A 22,461-nucleotide genomic window follows, 5' to 3' on the forward strand; every position below is an offset into this window, starting at 1 on the left:
TGTAGTTGACTCAGGGTCAGAGGAAGTGTGCTCTTTCCACACAAACAAAGCCCTCTTTCACACAGTGGCTGACCTCTGACCTCAAACCCTTTAAAAGGGGGCACAGCACAACAGAGGAGGAAGAGAGGAGGAGATGGAAAAAGAGCACAAGAGAGGAAGAAGATGAAGAAGAAGAGGAGGAGGCAGTCGACGGGGCTACCGAAGTACTGTAAAGACAGGAAATGGTTGTCCAGTTTAGTGTATTGCACCAATACTGAATTGTTTCCAAATGCACAATGGCATGGACTCTAGAGGAACTCAACAAATGCCATGACTGACATAACAATGAGCAACATCAACCACTTAATCAGAGCTGCAACCTGTTAAATCAAAGGTAAATAGTAATCATCAATATATCTCTCTATCCCATATCTATCAGATGATTTTGAGGCCAGATTTTAAGTCAAAACAAAAGAGAAGATTATTTGGTACCTAGAAGGGATAGTAAATTATTTGAGTGACATTATTTCATTCTTAGAGGCAGGTGCATATCCACGGAAAAAATTATTAGAATACTTTATAAATATACTATAAACATTAGATGAGTGCAAAAAGTTGTTGAGGGTGTAGGAAAGTCTCATCTGCATTTTTCCCGATTTTCTGACATTTTATAACCCAAACAATCAATATTTGTGTTTTGTGCACTTATTCTCACCTTGTATTGCTGAATTTCTTAATATTTTAAGGTAAAAGTGATGATGTTTGGACAATCTTGTAGGGACAAGGTTTTCCAGACATAATTATCATTAAGTCTGAAGCCTGTGAAGGCGTTAGAGCCCTGAAAAGACTCTGGGGGACACCAGATGTGTGCATCTGAATGAACTGAGCAACAGAGGAGGAGTAGAAATGAATTGTTTTAGCAACAGATGGTCCCAAACCCCCGAGCACTCCCTGACAACTTTTATCTCTTCACTTTACTCTCCTTCCCTCTCTTTTGGTCTCTTTCTCACACTCTATATCAATCTGACACGCACACACACACACACACACACACACACACACACACACACACACACAAACACACACACACACACACACACACAGATGATAATAGAAAACCAGTCGTGCTTCAGGCTGTGGAGTTAACCAGGCAGAAATCATTCACACACACATACAGTGTGTACTATATATACACACACTGGTGGGTAGCTCAAGGTGAAGCTTAGGGGGAAGAATGTCTGAATGATTTTGGTTAAAGACTTTAACAGAACCAGCTTTTGCCAAAAACATTAACTCTTTTATTCCAGCATTTGCATCAGTGACAAGGGCAGAAATTACATTTAAATACAGACCAGAATTCACATCACTGTGCTTTAATATCCTAACAAGGACATGTCATTGACTACATTCTGCACCACAGTCCCAGTCCCATCAGTCCCAATGCACGATTTTAAAAAAGAAAAATACAATTAACCTTTTTCTGAAGTTGTGTCTCTTTTTCCAAGCAAAGATAGCGATGCTTAAATTGTAGAATGTGAATCAAAATTAAAAGATATTGTACCAGTTGTTTTGGTAAAGTATATATATTAATGTTTGCTTCCAAATTAGTATTTTTTCTTTTTTTAATGACTCATAATTCTTTATTTTGCCTGGGTTTTACAAAAGACCAGGTAGGCTAACACTAGAGCTTCAAAATCACTCAAGTGTATTAAATTGAGAAAAAAATGTTATGCTGCAAAATAGTGACACCAGTGAGCTTCTTTTGGTTTATGTCCATTTGTTTAAGAGAAAGAGCGCATAAAGAGGTGGTAAACAGATGGAGACTTTTATATCTCAGCATCTGTTGACTGGATTCCCATATTCCCCATTGGATGAATTTTAGTACCCTATCATTAAATCAAAATTAAATTTTGTCAGATGCTCTGGTTTATGACCAAATACCTGCAAAATGAACTATACTTCCATCAGCCTCAGCTGTACTTTGTGTTTAGTGCTAATTAGCAGATGTTAGCATGCTAAATAACTTGACCAACATGATAAGCATAGCGCCTGTAGACTACGTAACACATGAACAAGCTACTGTATATCTTACTGTGATGGTGTTGTGTTTTTAATATTTTATAAGCGTCAGCCAAACTTGCCTAACTGAGGACATTAAAGTGTAAGATGTGAAACTCACTGCATGTTACTCTTGATGCTAATTCACTCCAATCTTTGCCTGAACAAGCTTCATACATCTAGAATGACTCTGACAACTGAAAAATTCAAAAGCTTTGCTGCTCCCTCTCTGTTGTTCTCTCCTCAGCAACTCTCTATATATAGCCACCTCTGGATCCTCTCTCTCTCTCTGTAGTCGGTCAGCCTGTCTCGTCCCCAACTCCAGCTCGTCTGTCTGTCAGATTCCAGCACACAGAGCCTTTGTAATGGTGCTAATGCCATGATGTGACCTGATGACCACCTCAGCCTGAGGCTCTATACGCTGACAGTTCACCAGCACTTCACTACATCCTGTTTGAACTGATAAAACGACCTCTGACCCCTCTTAAACCTCTAATACTGAACCTTTAGCACCAGGTCTGAAGCACATAAATTGGCCTCATACTCTCCATAAACAAGACTATACACTCATAGAAATGTTGCCCAAAACGGTTCTTCTTGAAGGGTTGAGATTCTACCCAGAACCATTTGTTATGAAGAACCTGAAGAGAGGGTTCATCAAGCGTTCTTTGTAAGACTAAGGGTTCCATTAACAACACTTTTATGATGAAATATTCAAATAATTATTTCATTAAGGGTTTGTTATACCACACCTTAAAAGGGTTCTCAGTAGAACCCCGCTGCACAATTCACAAAAAGCAGTAGAACATGACACCCACTATGGTTCCCAAGGAAAACCTGCTATTTTTTGTTCCAGTTGGGAAGCAACATTTCTTAATTATGGGTTCTAGGTGGTGAAACCTTTAGAAACAGTTCTACCAGGAACCAAAAGGGGTTATCCTATGGGAACAAGCTGAAGAACCCTTTATGGTTCTAGTTAGCACCTTTATTTCTAATACTGCAGTGCATGTCTTGCTCTGTCTCCTCTTTAAGTAAATTGGTCTCCAGTCTCAGATCGATGTACTTTCCCTGAGCCGTGTGCTGCTGTCTCCGAGGCAAATGCAGCGAAGGCGAGACAGAGGGTTATAAATGACCCGCCAGCATTACAACCTACACCCACCAACAACCTTGTTCTCCACCTCCTCCTCCTCCTCCTTTTTGTGTCCTTCTCCCATCCCCCCGTCTATTACAGGCCCAGACAGACAGGAATGGCCATGCATGACAACAAACTGGTGCTTTCTGTGTGCTGAAAACTGCACGTATGGTGAAAAACACGGGTTCCTGCTCTGTGAAATTCAAACCGAACCCCAGTCAAACCTCCAGCTTTGTCCATCCATCACCTTTTCGTCAAGCTCCATTAAACTTCCACAAACCTAATTCGTCCCCTTACCCTCAAACACGACCCCTGACCTCACATCTCACACCATGCTCTCAACCAACAGGAGCTGAAAGAGGACCAAAACATCCTACCCAAGGAATGCTATTTTGTTGTGCAAGTTACAAAAGAAATAGTGCATCTGTAACATCGTGTTATTCCAAGTAAGCTATATATTATTTTCCTTCACTCAGACATGCTTCTATTTTGCACCTGATTGGATGAACGCACCACTTGATCAAGCTGGCAGCTATTCTGAAAACATCAAAATGAATTTGTTTCAAGAAACAGGCCACACTACTGCAGAATCATGTCTCATATAGGCCTAACCTATATGAAATACTTGTTTATGGATTCTGTGGTTCAGACCAACCTTCTTTAGTCCTGTTGAACTGAATCCTGGAGCATTTACCTCCTTGGTGTGGTTCATTTAGGTTGATGTGGACGCTTTAAAGTGAAATCGGGAGTGGTTCATTTCTGGTGTGAACACCATTCAAACCCATCAGAGAAGCGTACCATTGTATGTGTCATTTTAATGGTCAAAAGAACATTTTCTCTTCCTGTTTTGGTGACTGATGAACTTGTAGCACGTTTGCTACCAAAATGTGGAATGTCAGGAGACAAACCTGGACTCACAACAAAGTGAGAAATGCTTGCATTATTAATGCGAGGTCCGATAAAGTCTGATATCCGCTCCAGATCAACCCCAACATGAGCAGAACCTGATGGCGCTTCATGATGAACTATAGACGTTTCAGGTAGAAACTGAGAGGGGTTTGCTGTCTTTCATTTGCCAACCGTATGACCAATAATCAAATTTCCACCCCATAACTTGCATTTACTCTGGACCCTTTTGCCTTTGTGAACGCAAAGCAAACCAGCTGGACAACTGAGACAGTGTATCAGCCTCACGTTGGTTTGAGTCACACCTTTAGATGTGAAACTTCCCTTACTGTGTATGATTATCAAACTAAAATCTCATGTTGACAGCTGAGCTTGTGACAGCAAAATTTCAAATGGAATAAACAACCATTCCAACTCCTGTTTGTTTGCTTATTGTTTGCCTTCTTTGCTTTGATTTCTGACAACACAGGGTAGATTATGAATGCTCTGTCTGATGGCTCTTAAATAACATCCTTGAGTTTCCCGACAAAGACAAACCGTGTTTGAAGCCGCTGACAAAAGCATGACTTTCACCAAGCAATAAAGACAAGGCCATATTCTGTGTAGAGCTGGGTGATATATCCAATATCTTCGATATACTCAAATTTCAATTAATGTGCGATGTGGTGGACGACCATATCATCACATTTAACTTTACATCATATTTGCTTTTTTCTGCAGGCCATCATGGCAAAAAAAAGAAAAAAAAAATACAAAAAAACAGTGAAACATTACAGGATCAATCATCTGATCGCATTTGTTCCTTATTTGGGAGAACTCCTCTTTCGGGCTATTTCAATTTATTTCAGCCTGACTCGTAGGTGCTAGCTTACTTTTCTCAGTTGGGACCAGCTCTGCTGTGACTGGAGCTTTTTATTTCTTCTCCGTGGCACGAAAAGCAACACACATTCCAACTGCAACCCAAGCTTATCTACACACTTTACAGCTGACTAAAGTAACGTAACTACCCATAATAGCATGAACAGTCCTAATTCAGTGTGAAGGGCTGTCAATCTCAAGCAGGTCTAGTCTCAGTAATTTGATTTTCATACTGTGAAGGCATTAACAAAACTCCCTGGGAGGTAGCAAATCTCTAACTTTAGGCAAAAGTAATGCAAAGAATATATGATTTGTAATTAATGGGTTAAAACATGCAAAACCTTAACCTTATAAATTCTAAGGTATAATCCATATGATCAAATCATGTGGTTCATATTACTGTTTCTGTGTATCAAGCCTGAAGTGAAGAGGGAAGGTTGGCGAGGATGATTATACCACAAAGAAAAATGGGACTATTATTAAGAAAATCGTGACCATCTAATAATCTTTCATTACTGAGAATACAAAAGAGAGCATCCCCAGAGCATTTAGCACAGACGCCTGAACAGCTGTATGCGTGTGTGTGTGTCTGATAAAGGCCTTGTTTCTGCTCGGGCGATCACATGGACGCCCGTGCCATTTGACTGAGGCGTCGCCCTGGAGACAGTCTCTGATGAGAGACACTCACGCCCCGACAAACACCGACCATCGACCCAGACATACGACCACTGTCTGCAGGCAAACACACATTTTTAACTTCAAACTGCACATTCAACAGTCACTCATGACACTCAAGTGAGGATCAATACACCTTGTTGCATAAAGACACATGCAAACACAAACAGTACATACAGATGTATACAACTGTCACTGTGAGTCAAGATATAATTAATACTACCTCAAATATTCTCATGTCTGGGAACAGAAGAGTGAAATCAAATAAGGTAAAAGAAGAGAAGGCCCTTTAACCAAAATGATTCTGGGCTGTCTGAGACAAAAGTTATAAATTGTGAGAGATATGTGGTAAAATCTTTGATCATCAGTCCAAAACGGTGGTTATACTTTGGGACATGTCCACCGAGGGCCGTTCAGTCTGCAGCAAAACTCTGAAAGTGTCAGAAACGTAGGACCAAATTCTAACAATGTGACCAATCAGAACAACCAATCAGAATACAACGTGAAATGACACAAAATACACTAACTGGTGCGACAAAAAACGCAACCAAAAACAATGGAGGCTCAACAAAAAGTCAGTGTGTTACCTGCAGTAGCACAGCTTCACACTGACAGACACCGATCCTCACTGATTACTGTACAAAAACACAACTTTATTCACTGATTTTGATTAAACTGGATTATGTTTCACAGAGAAAATATTTTCTGGTCTTCCCTGCTGCTCTGCCTCAGCTTTCAGCAATATTTGCAACAGAATTTTCTGATTGCCAGATAAGTTTTACATTTTGTTAGTGGCTACTTTAGGTGCTAGTTGGCTATATCGGTCTGAATATGTGAGACTGCAGCACCCTGAGTGCTTCTGAGCACCATCTAAGCATGGAAATTACCAATATGAGACACTGAATGTTATTAATTTTCTGTTTATCAGACCATAAATGAGACAAGAATTAGACTGGAAAAATGATAGAAGCTGGAGTGTTTCTTGGGACTGATTACTGTACACATATACACAACTTTTTTAACTTTATTCACTGATTTTGGTGAAACTGGATTATATTTTATGGGTGATGGTGATGGATTAAGTTTTACTTTTTGTCAGCAGTTAGCTGCTGTAGCCACTAACTGCTAGTTAGCTCAGTTAGCTTCATGCAGCTGACTCTGCCAAGACTGGGAGCTCATAACACGGAGTTAGTGCACAGCTGAATAGCAGTAGCAGTTGGCTGCATTAGCAACAAGTAAAGACACCATCTATCAGAAACTATGAAACTCACAGAGCGTTGAGCAGCAGCAGAACATCAGAGGGCAAAACAGAAACTCCTTCACAACTGAAAAAAACACTTTCTGTGAACCATACTGAACAGGAACATAATCCTGAACAGAGCGCACCAGCAAAGACAGTGTGACAGTGTGCCTGAAGGGCAAGAAATCCTTACATGCCAACAAAAAAGTAGGGGAAAAAACGATGAAAACTGTGCATTGAGAGCAGTCTGAAACATGAGCATTTTAATCACAGAAGTTACTACTACATACATTTACCTCATTATTAGACACTTTTACCATGTTTAATATGAACATCCAACATTTTACTATTATATATATATGTCAGAAAATAAGGAAAAGCACAATAGGTCCCCTTTAAATAGCTGTCAAGACATTTTATTCAAACTACAATGTTGAAACTCATGATGGTGCAAGAGGAAAAGTCAGGGGATCACTAGAATGAGTAGGATTCATTCTCATGTCTAAGAGATAGAAGATAAAAAATAGAAGTAAAGAAAAAATAATAGAAGAAATGGATGTAAGTGATAGAGATGGAAAGAGAGAAGAGGAGTGACTCACAGGAGCAGAAGCACATCTTGACAAACTGGCTGTCATCGACTGACAGGGGGAACAAAATAGAGGAGACTGACACGACAGACAAACAGGGCAAAAGAGGGACGATGGTGATGATAGCAGGAGATTCACAAAAACTAGAAAATGGGAGCAAAGGTTAAAAGTAGAGGAGGCGGAGGAAGACACAGAACGACAGACACATGCATAAATGATGAGAGAAACAGCTGAGCAGTCAGCAGCTAATGGAAGAAAACTCAGGAGCAGCATGGAGGAGGCGGGTGGACACAGTGGGATCTCTGGAGACTAAAGGTCAGGAGGGCATTTACAGATGACTTTGAATGTGTGTGTGTGTGTGTGTGTGTGTGTGTGTGTGTGTGTGTGTGTGTGTGTGTGTATGTGTGTGTTTGTCTGCGTCGCGGTCTCGCTGCTTCAGCAAATTCATTAATTACAGTTACTTCCTCCACAGTGTTAAAACAACATCTGATACACAACCAAGACTCACAAAATACAACCAGACATTAATTATTCAACATGATAATATCTTCAGTTGCCTCTCTAATGTTTATTCGCTCCTTTAACTCTGCGTTTTAGCACTTTTTCTTACACCTCAGGCCCAAAATCTGGCAAAAAAAAAAGCTTTTACATTTTAAACAAAATGTTCAATCAACCATACAGCTCCACCTAGCTTGTTTGCAAGAACCTCGATTCTCCACCTGCCTCCACTCTCCCAAAATGATGGATGTCTTATAGGAGAGTGGACGTGGGTGTGGCTGTAAGTGCTTATCTGAGTTAATCAGGCGAGGAGGAGGGAGGGTCCTCTGGTCAATATGGTTCTTGTCAGTTGCGGGTGGAGGGGGGCGATTTTTGGTAATTGCTGCTATGTAGTGCCTTCAGGTGCAGATATGCTTCTTATATTCACAAGTCCAGTTGAAGGACACACTGACGGGATCTTGTTAATGAGTTATACTGTAATATTTGACATTTTTAGAATTAAAACGTATGAATATCTGTGACCATGTTCATGCATGAATCCCCATGTTCCTGAGTTCACACATTGGAATGAAAAAGGAAGTCTCTGCCAAGTCCAGTGATGCAAGGCTCTATGACAAACAAAAAATGAAAGGGGGTGGGGCTAGTAGTCTCTAATAATAGCAGAATTCTGCTGATTCTCCCACAAGAATCTATAACAAATTGCTCATGAATTCAGTCATGTTATGTGAATCCACTTAGAAGTTCACCCACCTCTGATAGCCCACTCTCTGCTACACCAAACGTTTTGCCGGTTGCAGCTAGATAGTAACCCTAGATTTGCAAAATTCTTTTGAGATTTGTATGCATTGGTTTTCATTATGAACACTGTACAAACCATTGACACAAATAAAGATGGATGACGCATCTCCACTGAGCATAACTAAAGCCAAAATATCTTGGATACGAGTGCTGTCATCTTGCACTGGTGATGTCATTTGGACCAGGAGCCTGTGCAGCAGTAAACAGTGTTGGAGCTGCACTTTCAAAATTCTTCCCACACAGCCGGCCCTTTTTATAGCATCAAATAACTAATTAAACCCAAACTGATAAGAAAATGAGCACTCGAACAAACATCAGTGGGTTAAAGTGATCAGTCTCATGAGATCTTTTTCTGGTCTGGGGTTATAATCTGGACACAGTCCTTTTTACAATACGCCCTTTACCACACCCCTCTTTAGCCAATTAGCATGAACACACACATAAACCTTCCAAATTTCAGCCCTCAAGAGTGAAAACTCTGAGAGTAAGGCAACATCCACCTTTTGCTGCCAGTCACATAGGAAGCGTTCTCACTAAACTAAAGCATGTTGCATCTTGTGTACTTGACTTTTTATGTCAAATATATAAACACAACTGACACTGAAAGACAGCATTAGGGGATTTCAGACCAAAGGCACAAGCGCTAACAGTTTGCACGAGGTAAAGTGCACAATGATGAGGAGCACGTGATCCTACAAAGCAGCCTGCTACGACGCCTTCGGGCTAAAATGCGAAAGATCACAATATTAATATTCTAATCTTGTATTCCCATTCTGACTAATATTTTCAAAGATGTTTAGCTTCACCACAGAGGTTATGTTTTCAGTTCTTTTTTTGTTTGTTTGTTTGTTTTTCTGTTTGTCAAAAGGATTACAGAAAAGGTGGAAAGGTGTAGCATGAGTCAGGGAAAAAAAATCATAAAATTTTGCTGAATTTTGGACATTTTTTATTTCCAACTTTTGTAAATATTGCAAGACAGGTCAATCGTAACACAAAGTGAATGATGTTGCTGATGTTGGCCTTGATGGAGGTCGGGACTGTCAGAGGGTTCACCCAAGTGCCAGCAAGATTGGACAGTACTTACATAACTGCAGGAAAAAGGAGTTCAAATTCAGTTTTCCATTAGTCTTTTCTACAATAACACTGGTGTCATAACTTCTGCCTCCTGTCAAAGGCAGAATCCCATTCGACACGTGTTGTGGAGGTCAGGGTATTTGTGGTGCTTAAACTTTTGGTATGAAAGCCCTCTTAGAAGCACAGGCTTTCATGGAGCCTATCGCATATGAAGCAGGAGAACGTGTGTGTGTGTGTGTGTGTGTGTGTGTGTTAAAGGGACTGCTGCTGCTTTGACCGTTTTACATTACTGTGATAAAGCTCTCTGATCCGTCTCCTCTGGTGCAGCCCGGCCTGTCTGTGTCAGGGACCTAAACTGTGTCAGTAATATTCCATTAAAGGTGATAATACAATCAGGACAGCGGGGCTTTCAGCAGGTTATGGTGGCTGGAAGGAGAACAACAACATGTGTTTATGTGTGTGTGTGTATGTGGGTGTCACCTGTTCTATATGAGTCACATCTGTCAGTGAAAGAGATTACAGTCGAAAGTTAACTCTGCAGGTATAAAATGAAACATCTGGGAGCAAAAAGAAACGTGCACAAAGTCACAAATTCATTATTTTTCCCTTTCTGTATTATATGCTATGAGAATTTTTAAATCCAACATTTCCTCAGAATAAAACTTTATGGCTTTTCTCCTATGGTTTGAACAGGGAACACTAGCAACCAAAACATGGAGTAATGTAAAGAGTGTCGATGTCACAAATGGATCTAACAGCATTGCAAAGACTTAAAGGGATAGTTCACCCAAAGGAGGAGAGGGAGGTAGAAGGAGGACACAGTTTTTCTGGGAGTCACTAATACTTACTCCGACCTCCTTTGTCACTTGACCTGCCTGTTGTAGCTTATGGTATTTTCTAGAAAGTTGATCTGAACTTGCCTCCTCCATGGGTCAATTTGCACATCACTACTTTTTCTTTTGGATGAGTCGAAGCGGAGCTGTTGCTGCAGCTGCACATGTTGCTATCCTACACATGTAGTTGTTGCTCAGTGCCGGTAGGCGTTCTTCTCCTTCATCTGGCATTTATTATCTTTTATCATCCATTTAACCACTATAATGACTTTGCATGTTTTAGTATCTGGTGTATTTTGTGTGGTTTGTCACTATGATGGTGAAAAGAAAAACTGTCCACAGACATATAAACACCTGACAAAATACTCAGAACTGCCTCTATGTAGGCGCTGCAGTAGGTGTCTCCAGGACCATATTTTACCATGCTGACACACACACGCAGTTGTTCAAACAAAACAAGACATTTGAAGACTTAGACTCTGGGAAGTAATGATGGGCATTTTTTCAGTATTTTCTGACATTTTCCAAACAATTTGTCTATAAAATGTCAGACAAAACAAGAGAAATAATAAGCAGATTACAGAAATCAATAAGTTGCTGCCCTTAAAAAAACACAAACATTTTATTTTCTTTTTATCCTTGTGAGAATGTTTAACTCATGTGGCACGCACACCTACACAAACAAAAAGAGGAGGCATCAGGTCAAAGCTCTCTCACACAGAGACGCTGTAGATAGAAAAGTGCCCCGAGTTTTAAGTGCATCAGTTTCCCGCCATGTTTGGCTGCTTTACTGTTATGACTATCTGAAGCTTTAGATAGATAACCTTTAACCTGTCCTGAATTCCAAAACAAACACATGAATGATTTATCCAAAGTAAACCAGATCAGCGTATACTGCTAAATTACAGGCAGGGATAAAGGCAGCAGAGAGAAGCAGCTGTTAATGGTATTTTCTGTGTGTATATGTGTGTGTTAGTGTGTGTTTGTACAGTGTAAATCCTCTTTGAGAGGCCAGTTTTGAGCAGTCTGCTAATTATCACATTCTCTCTCATCTTGGATTAAACTACAGTCACACAACCCCACCCCCACCAACACCCTGGCAACAAGACTCCACGGCAACAGTGTGGAAACAGGGCACCATGGAAACAGCCTCTCTCCACTAAGCACCAGTGGGTGCTGGGAGATGGTGTTCAGGTGGAGAGGATTGTGGGATATGGTGTACTGTTTTTATTTATTTGTATGTATTGATTTGTCGTGGATTTTCACCTCAGATTAAATTTGTGATTTGTGAAAAATGTAAATGTTTAAGAAAAGAAAGTCAGTAAAACTGAGTAAATCTGAGGGAAAAAAACAGAAAGGTGATGCAAACTTAAGTGTTTTATATCATTTGAACTAAATATCTTTAGTTCATAATATAGTATAGTTTTGGACTGTTGGTTAAACAAAAGAAGACATTTGGAGAAGTTATCCTGGGCTTAAGGAAATTGTACTAGTGATTTTTTTTTCTTGATTTTCCAACATTTTACAAACCAACCAGTTAAGCGAGAAAATAATCAGCCGATGAATCAATGCAGTACTGAAAATAATCATTATTTACAGACCTATATATAAAACTATGCTATCAAAGTGCATACATCTGGAAATTCTAAAAAATATATACATATATATCCTTAAAGACACTACAGTGCATAAGATTTCAAACAAACATGTTTTCTGACATCTGGAGCACAAGATGTGTAGGCCAGGGCATCTCTGCAGCACTACAGGATAATCTAGAGTCAGTGTTTGGTTTGTCCATTCTGGGCTACTGTAGAAACATGGCTGTGCAACATGGCAGCCTCCATGGAAGAGGACCTACACTCTCTGTAAATATAAACAGCTCATTCTAAGGTAACAAAAATACAGTCATTTTTTGTTTCAGGTGATTAAACACTACTGAAAACATACTTATATTACATTTTGCCATATGAATTACTTTAATATATTTATTATCACTGGTACTAATTGTTCCATCAACAGTTCCATCAAAGCCCTTTAAGAGAAGAGCGAGACTCTGGGAGATGTTGTTTCATTCATACACTCTAAATCAGCTTTAATGTGGTTTGACTGAGGCAGAGCTGTACACCTACACATGCAGAACAAGCAGGAGAGTGAGATGGGCAATAAAAAGAGGAAAAGAGAGGAAAGACAGAGTTGGAAAAATGCCAGAAGGAGGAGGAGGAGGAGGAGGGAGACTGGCAGAGCTGCACCGCAAGTGGTTGGTTGACTGAGATGAAGAAGTACCAAGTGAGTGGCTGCAGGGAGCGAGAGAGCATCAGAGGGAAGGGAAAAGAAGAGAAAGAGAGAGAAAGAGAAAGAAGCAAAGCTGATGCAGCTCCTGAGCAGAACAAATGCGTTTGGAGCTGCAGAATATAGGTCACACATCTCCAGTGACTGTTCTCTTCCCTCCACTGAACCAGCCTCCTGCAGTATGCACTTCATACAAAATCCTGCATAATTTGGACCACAATCTATGGACTCTCACTAAATTTACCCCAAAGCTTTTTATGTCACAATGCACTGCACAAAAGACTGGATTTTTACTGCAATTAGAGGACACCTTCAAGTTAAAAAATAGAAGCTTCTTTGAGATTCGTTTGCATGGATGTTTCACAGTTTATATGCAAGCGTCCATACAGAATGCATCCAGATGATTAATATTTTACTGCAGAGTTCTTTGCATGAAAACCTAACCTCAGTATGAGAAAGCTTTCATTGCTCTATAACTATTCTCAGTAGGGTACGTGTGCAGTGGCCACTCAACAAATTGCAGTAGTAAATGACAATTTACAGCCTGTTCAGTTTTATAGACCAGTGGTTCTCAAACAGGGGTCCAGGGACCCCCAGGGGTCTGTGGAAAAGTTTTCAGATTCATTCATTTAAATTATTGTGATACATAAATATATATATGTATGTATGTATATATATATATATATATATATATATATATATATATATATATATATATATATATATATATATATATATATATACATATATATATATATATATATATATATATATATTCTGTTTGTTTTGTTACTTAGTTAGTTGTTCAGTTCTTAACTTCTTCATGAATTTATCTATCTACTTATTTATTTATTTAGAGGCTTCATTATATCCTGTGTTTATGATTACACTTTTAGCAATCGTTACTTATTTTCACAAACTATTTGGCCAATTATTGTTCTTTTTGTGTTTTTCATTGGGCTATTTTATACTTGATATTATTTACATATTTTATTGTATATCATTTAAAATAATAAGTCATTCCAGTTTAAAAATACACTCTTTATGTGTGTGTATTTTGTGTTGACACATGGTGCAAATATATCTAATACATCTCTAACACCATTTTAATGCATTTCTCTTGTGTTTTTCTTTCACATAACTCAGTAGGAGTAGAAAAAAATATGTTAAATTATTCCAGTGGACATATATGAGGGGGTCACTGGTATGTTTTCTCTGTTGTAATGGGTTGTTGGCTGTGAAAAAATTGAGAACCACTGATTACAGACTGCAGATGGTGACAGAGAAATACAGAAAAAGGGGGAGACTGTTAACTGGGTGAAGACAGGACAGAAAGTGAGGCTATAATAAACAGGCAGATATGACACAGTGCCAATGACAACAAGCCTGAGATAATGTGTCAAAGCTGTTCATTCCACATTCACACGTGTCTGTCTCCTGGTTATCGGTTCATGGTGGCTTTGCTGCACCTGTAATCCAGCCCAGACGTATCACACACACACCAACGCAAACACAAAATGTCACCCCTGAGAGCAAATATCATCCATCTCATTCAGACACACATAAATAAATTCAGGTGTTGAGGGCACCTGCATGCATAACTCCCATGTTACTGCTGTCACCCAAACACAGTTTCAGAGAGGTTAGCAGTTTCCAGTATAAAGAAACCCCTCTGTTATGGTAAATGCACTCCAGATTCAAAACCCCACTGAGCAAAGATACGTCCAAAAGGTGTCTTTTGATCATCTTGTCGCACGTTGAATAAACGTCCCCTGAGGAGAATGATTGTTTTCATGTCTTTTTCATGAGATCTTCTGAAATTCCAATGTTGACATCCACAGGAGAGTTAAGAGTTAACAACAACAAGTAGATTATTCATAAATTATACATATTATTTGTTTGTTTAATCAACAGTAAAAAATATTTCATTAATCACATGTTGATTTCCTGCACCTGTCTTTGATGTCAAGGACAAAAAACTCCTAAGCAGACGTTCAAATATGGAATAACATTGATCATGGTCAAACATCCAGATACTGAACCTGATTTGCACGTCATGCAGACACAGACATGTACACTTGTCCTGGAACAAGCAATAAGTAAGGCCGTATGTCATGTAACTATTTTACATATGACTCTGTGACTTATAGACAATTGTCCACCCTGGTGAACAATTATTAAGTTCTGTTCTACTGAGAAAACAATCTCCCCACAGGTGGTTGTTGCGTACACGATACGTCAGAATTAATATTCCACTGGTCAACTTAAGTTGTTCAGCATTCAGGATCACAGCCGTTTCAGAGCAACTGGCGGCGTCAACTGCTACAAGCTATTAAACGTGTCAACTGGACTGAGGACGCGATCAAAACTGCTCATGTTTGCAGCGCCCATTAACAAGCTATTGTGGTCCCCCATACTTCCTTTGCCAACCTGCACATGCAGCTTGTTTATTGTTTACAAACTGTAAAGGGGTCTGTTCTGGAGCTTTTAATCACATCACATGAGCTACATGAGCAGATGGACTTACATTGTATCTATTACTGTGCTCTAATGTACTTTAAAGTGACTACAATACAATACTGAGTTCAGGTAATGCCCTATATTTGATTGTAAATGTGCTAATAATAACAAAACTAGACAACTAGACGAGAAAAATAATACTACCGCACATGGTGTTCCTAAGCTCAAAGTGTACCACGTACACAAACTAGTAATATAAATATATTGACACCCAGTAACTGCCTCCAGCTTCTGTAACTAACTGAACCAACTGACAAAACTGACAACGCTTCAACAAATGATTTGTCATTTCAAGTTTAATAATTTGCCAACCCCCAAAAAAGTTATGCTAGGTTGTGTTGCTATAGTCACTTCCTGTTTTACATTCATTAGACCAGGTATTTCAAAAATCGTGATGGCCGTGCCTCCTTCTGGGTTAGGCCTACAGACGACTAAAGATCCTACAGATGTTAATGCAATTTGACGTGGAATGCATTATCAGTTGTCAATTGCAAAGTTGATCAGTCAGCCATCCGTCAGTCCTCCCCGTCAAAGTGGATCAATAACCTTATACAACAGCCAGATACTGTTTATATTGAATTATCAGCTGTAATTAAGCTATGTGTTGTCTGTACATAACCAACCAAGCAAACTGTCTGATCTGGCCAGGCAGTGATTTAGTTAAAGACGACCCGCTGACACTGCTATACATTACCGTATGACTGAACTCCAGCAGCCTCCCACTCAGGCTAACATTAGCTCTCCATCAGTAGTAACTGTCACCAGCATCATTTAGCTCTTTACCACACCAACAGTAAATATTCATGTGTCATATATGCCTCAAATCTCAGCGTGAAATCATTGTTTATTAATACCGTTGTTTGTAGTTTCTTATTCTGCATAATTTAAATGACAGAATCCTTATTTATTGTTCTCAAAAAGAAGGTTGTATGTCTGCCAAAATAAAGAATTTCCGTTTCCGTTCTCTGGAGGCTCATATATTCTTACTGCTTTACTTTTGGGATCCCTTTCCTCTCCAAGCAGGCAGGCTGAGGAACCAGAGATTGTGATGGATTTGTATGTTTATTTGTTTTACAACTTGCTACATAACAGCTTATTGGCATTTTCCTGTCTCTCTCGTTATGTGAAAACATGATTCTTCCCCCAAAAGAAAGTGCAGTTTTAGCACTTGATGACGTGATATCATGTCTGATGTATGGCAAATTTTGGCACTAAATTTATTAATTGGAGTAGAAGTGTAACTTTATATTTCAGGGTTTCTTTTCAAGAGCAGTTACCTTTGATTAGCAAAAACAAAAAACAAATAAAAGGCCTATTTGCAAAGGATTTGTCACCAAGTTTAATATCATTTGACCCCAAAAACTGTAATTTTGCTATGTTCAGGGAATGCATGCAAAGACACATTACAACACATTTTTCTGCAATACTTTAACATCCTTTGGGTTTCTTCTAGATCACCTCTTCCTCTGTATCCTCGACTTTTCACACATACAAGATGTCGTATTTTAGCCATCCTAAGTGGAGACAGATTGATTTTTGTATATATTTAGAGCACATATTCTCACTACAGCTACCATATTGCACTACTAACCAATCCAGTTTGAATATGAGGGGATTATACAGTAGTCTACTGCCACCTGACATTTCATGCTTGGCTGGTCGGCCAGCTATCATGTTTTCTGCCTGGGTTGAGAGGGAGTGAGAGAGAGGGGTCAGCTGTTCACTCTTTCTGGTTTAAGGGTTGGATGTAAGTGGAGGAACGCTGCGATATAAGACTGCGGGATGGAGCGGTGAAGACAGCAGAGGAATGAAACTAAGTGGATGTTGGACAGACACCTCCCGAGAGGACTGATTACTCAGCAGCAGCCCCACTGCATGAAGCCATGTTTCTGGGTATCAGATATGCAGCTTATGCAGGACTGCAGGCCCTGAACATCATAACTCAATAAGTCACTCCATTTTCAGGTCTCACACAGGCTTTCAGAGTCTGTGCTGTGTGGGGCTGCAGGGCTGGTGATGTGGTGGTCTGTTAATCAATGTTATGATCAATATATTACAGACAGACTGATGGGAAGTGGAGCAGGGGAGATGCCTGTTACACTTAGCTGTTGCTGTATGATCACCCAAAGAGATGTCATAATCATGTCATGCAGTTAGTTATATTTTTCTATTGTTAAAGAGATAGTTTGGATTATTTGATATGGGGCTCTATAAGGAACTTATTGATAGTCAGTGTATTAGCTACAGCAGAGGGCAGTCGGCACAACACCAGTTTGGAGAAGCAGAGAGGAGTACCAGCATGGAGGCTAAGCGATGTGCTACTATAGACACGATCAGCAACAAATGGTATTTAAGCCACTTAAATCAATATAAAATTTAAGGATGCTAATGATTAAACATTAATATTAACCAAAAAATTATGTTTTCTGTACTATTTCTCTTTAGCTTACAGGGTTTCTCATGGTTTGGTTCAGTTTTATTCTGCCGTTTTAGGCTAGAAATGGTGGTATTGATATAGTTTTGTTTGGCGAAACCATTTGTTGTATAAGGACAGGCAGGCAAGAGCAGCTGTTTTGAGCAAGAGCCTTGTTTTAATATTCTGTTCTTTTAATTTGCCTGTGCTTCATGAATTAATATTTCATATAACTAATGTGCTATTAGAACTGTTAAAATAAAATTTAAAAATTAAATACATGTGTGTTTTATATCTTACTACTGATTAATCTATTATTTCTTGTTAATGTTTTCAAATATTGGTTAAGGGAAATGCACAAAATTTGCAACCCTATGAGTGTACACTACATTTGGACTATTTTCACCTCTTCACTTTGCTGCTTGACAATCATTTCTGACAGGAAAACGCTGTCATACAAGCCCAGTATTACTCCTTCCAAACCAACCAAACTCCATTAGCAAAATCATTCATTTTACCTCACAGAACACGGGAGCTGCTGGTCTACCACTGCCTCAATCAGTTGGTTTGTTTGTTGTGTGACTTCAGTGTTTTACAAGGTGCACCAACAACTCCCGTGTTCTGCAACATAAAATTACCGATTTTGCCGATGGAGTTTGGTTGGTTTGGAGAGAGCGATATGTGTCTTGTATAACTGTTTTTTCCATCAGAAAAGGCTTTCTGTCAACAGGCAAAGTGGTCAAAATATTTTACACATAGACACTTATACACTTAAACTGATTTTTTAGATGGGCCTCATTTATTTAGCTAAAGTATCCTCTGTTACTGACCCTGTCCATGCTGACACTCCTCTCCACTTCTCCAAGCTGTGGGCGTGCCAACCGCCATCTATTGTAGCTAATACACTATCTATCAATAAATAACTCATACAACAACCCCACTTTAAATAATCTGAATGCTCTTTCACACATTATTGCCAGGATTCGATGGCTCACGCCTCTGTGTTCCCCGTGCACACTGCAGCCTTGGTACCCAGACATATACCCACACAACCACTCACACACAGTAAAAAATGGCATGACATCACTGCCAATGTGAGAGGCATTTAAACCCATATCAGATTAACTTAAGAGGGGGGAAGATAAGTAGCTTGGAGAGGACGGATATTGGTATCAAAGTCAGCGGACAAGACGGCGTTTCATGAGATTGTGTGGACGTGTGTGTGCGACTGAATGGTGCAAATACATGGACCAAAACACAATGAAATGAAGGGGAGGGGAGTCCACAATGTAGACCCTAAATCAGGGGTGTCAAACTCATTTTAGCCTAATTTGATCTCAAGATGGCTAAAACCATTGCATTGCATAATGTTTTATAAATAACAACTTCAATATGTTCCATTTTTAGTGTAAAGAAAAGAAAGAAAGAAAATGTTCACAATGAAAGACCATTCCGTTTGCAAAACACGTTTAAGAGCCTGAGATGTCTTAAGAAAAATAAGTGCAGTCTACCATCATCACATGTGCCAGCTGTATCATGGGAACTTTAAGGTAAACATCTGATCCATATTCTTTTGCACTAAAGCCGCTGACTGGCAATATTTTGCATGATGTTCAATATCTTTAAATATGACCACAACATTCATTGTTTTTTCAGACAACTGTAAAGAGTGCTGCAGGAGTAAGTCCAAAAACACAGAAGTGAGTTAGAATATTAACACTTCTGGTTCCCTCGTCTCGAAATTTGTGGTCAACACAAGCTTAAGAGATGTTCAGTTTTGTTCTACCACATAAAATATGTTAGGAAATACATCCTTTGTGAATTTGTAAGCTTTTGTGGTTGCTAACAAGTAGCTAAATGACACTTCAGTGGTTGTTGCACAGATTAAATGTCATAATGCCACACTGGTCACTTATTTGTGGTGATGAGTCACACAACTGTGTAGCCTAATGTCAGCATTGGTCCTTCAAAATCATAAAAGTTGTATATTTGTGAAGATTATCTTGCTGAACAAAACGTCTAAGTTTCAAAACATATAGGCCATCCACCACAGAGTGTATTTTCTTCCCAGAATCCAGTGGAAAAACCATTTGGCTTTTTGTGGAGGGAACCAGACTGATGCTAACTTCCATCCCAGCAGCACCTCTACACTGGTCTTCAATTAATGGCTGCCCTGCAATTTTTTTACCCTTTGCAAAATCACCCAGTGACCCCTATTAGACCATTTGGCGGGCCAGTTCTTGACCATGAGCCGTACGTTTGACACCCATGCAAATGGAAGGAAGAAGTAATGTAAAATAGAAATATGAGAGGTAAACTAAAGGGAAAGGTCAGACACCACTTACACTCACAGATTGAAATGGAAAAACGATCAGGTTTGGTTTACAAGCATGAAGACGGTTTGTCAAATAAATCCCAGGATGCTGCAGTTGAATGATGACTTTTTACCCAGCAGGCAGTGCAGGAATGAGCAGCAAGCTGAATGAATAATCACTGATTTACCTAATATTCAATTAGATGCCAGTTGTTAACCATTTATCTCCCTCCTATCTCACCTATTCCACACACACACCCACAAATACCTCTCATCCTTCCCCTCCTCCTCCTTCTCTCTTCCACTTTTCACATAGCCACCCTCCTCCTCCTCCTCCTCCTCCTCCTCCTCCTTCTCCTTCACCCCCTCCTCAATTCCCGCAGCCGCGTACCGACCCATACCCACCCATGAATCCATCCCATTCACAGCGCATCAAAAAGCCGGGGAAAAAAGGGGTCTCTTAACAGCAGCATGGTGTGGGAGGGCTGTTGCTGGAGGCCAACACGGTCTACCCTCCGTTAACAGATTGCCTTTAATCCGAGAGCCAGCCTTGTGGATGCAAAAGCCCGTGTCAGCTCTCGTTTGGCCAATTTATCTGCGGCTCTGCTCTGAATTAATTCACCAATAAGCCGGCAGCCAGGCCCTGACGCTCTGCAGTGATAATAAAATAATGTTTGGTTTATTGTTTCATCGATACAGACATGCAGTTAAGGTGTGGGCCTGGTGGGTTTTGTTGGGAACGGTGAGGGATGGTCGACAGAAGCAGAGCAACACCTGCCGTGACCACAAGAAAAAAAAAAGCATTTGGCACCATATATGTCGGTGCATCGGTGCAAATTCCGGCTCTATCACACTGTAAACGCTTCATCTGTCATTAATGTTTGGCTCGATAGGAGTGACACATATTCTTACCTCTTGAAAAAACGCATCCATCCTCCCTACTCCTCCCAGACGACGTGCGCCCGGCCCCGCAGAGCGCAGACACCGGCTCCGGTCTCCGCTGCACAAATCTCGCCAACAGAAGGCTGGACGTGTTCGTCGGGGTCGGTTAAAGGTAGCGGTGCGTCCGTGCTGGTGTTTCCCATTCACCGAGCGTTCATCTTCATCCCCGAAACACCTCAATGGCTCACACACACCTCAGCAGCGGCCGGGCTCTCTGCGCAAAAAAAAAAAAAAAAAGAAGCCACATGAGGAAAATCCAAGGAGGCTGTGATGAAAAATTAAAAGTGTCCACGCCAGGGATCCGTCGGAGGAGCGCTAATTGAAGCGCCCCGGTTTTCCAGGCCTGCCTCGTTTCAGTGTCCCAGTGTCTGTGTGTGCGTGTGTGTGTGTGTGGATGTGTGGGGATGTGTGCTTGTGTGTGGATGTGGATGTGTGTGTGAGGCTCTGAGTATAGCGCGTGGGGTTGAGGGAGAGGACCAGTCCGAGAGCAGAATGAGCTTGACGCTGCTCACCGCACACACCGGCGGGGCGGTGCAGACACAGCCTCTTCCAATATGACACACACACGCACATACACACGCACACAAGACGCTCCGTACAAGACAAATGCAAGGTGGTAAAGGTTTGAAGTTTTGCTGCTGTGTTCAACATCAGTTCAACATCTGGATTGTTTTTTTCTCAAGCAGTCAGAAAAAGAACCCAGTTTTTGTGTTGCCCAGAGGAGTGGTTCTCATGCTGGGGTCCAGGGACCAACAGGGGTCCTTGAGTGGGATGTAGGGGGTCCCCAGCAAAAGGAGGAATATTTCAACTTTTTATTACATTTCTTTATGATTTGGAACAACAGGGGAATCTTTTGTCAAGTGACTGCCAAAGTTAAACTATAAAGTCTTGATTTGTAAAAAAAAAAAAAAGTAATTGATCATTGGTTTCATGCCCTGTCAACTGCCATTTACATTCCTAAATTATTTGTTAAAAAGGTGTTCCATATGGTATCAAGTGTGATATAACAGCCGATAAGCTATGCTGTATCATTTTTGATATGGTGTTTTGTTTTTTTTTTTCCTTTAAGCCGGAGCTCAACACCGCAAGCATGCAGGGTTGGTGAGAAACAAAAAATAGTGGGAGAACCACAATTCTGTCTTTTGATTTGGATTATTAAAATGGAAAGCTCATTTCTATTGATTTCCAATGCAAAATTGAAATTGTGAAACCCCATAGCGCTTTGATTGTATTTTCTTGTGATCCTAGATTGATTATTGATTTGTTCCATCATCAAACAAGAAACTTTTAAAAATCACTCAGAGAAGACAAAATCCAATCAAAATGGGGCTCCATGGTCTAATGT

At 40.1% G+C, this 22,461-nt stretch overlaps 1 protein-coding gene across 1 annotated transcript in view; it reads right to left on the minus strand.

The window, feature by feature from the left end:
* myo10l1 (myosin X, like 1) overlaps positions 1-21,533 on the minus strand; it is a 68,778-nt gene extending 47,245 nt beyond the window's left edge. Inside the window, exon 1 of the mRNA XM_084742293.1 lies at positions 21,087-21,533. Coding sequence (XP_084598419.1) covers positions 21,087-21,107 — 21 coding nt within the window. The 5' untranslated portion in view covers positions 21,108-21,533. The remainder of the gene's footprint in view (positions 1-21,086) is intronic.
* Positions 21,534-22,461: the final 928 nt, after the last annotated feature.

This window comes from Lutjanus erythropterus, chromosome 18 (assembly GCF_056507025.1).
Source record: "Lutjanus erythropterus isolate fLutEry1 chromosome 18, fLutEry1.hap2, whole genome shotgun sequence".
Taxonomy (NCBI): Eukaryota; Metazoa; Chordata; class Actinopteri; order Lutjaniformes; family Lutjanidae; genus Lutjanus; species Lutjanus erythropterus.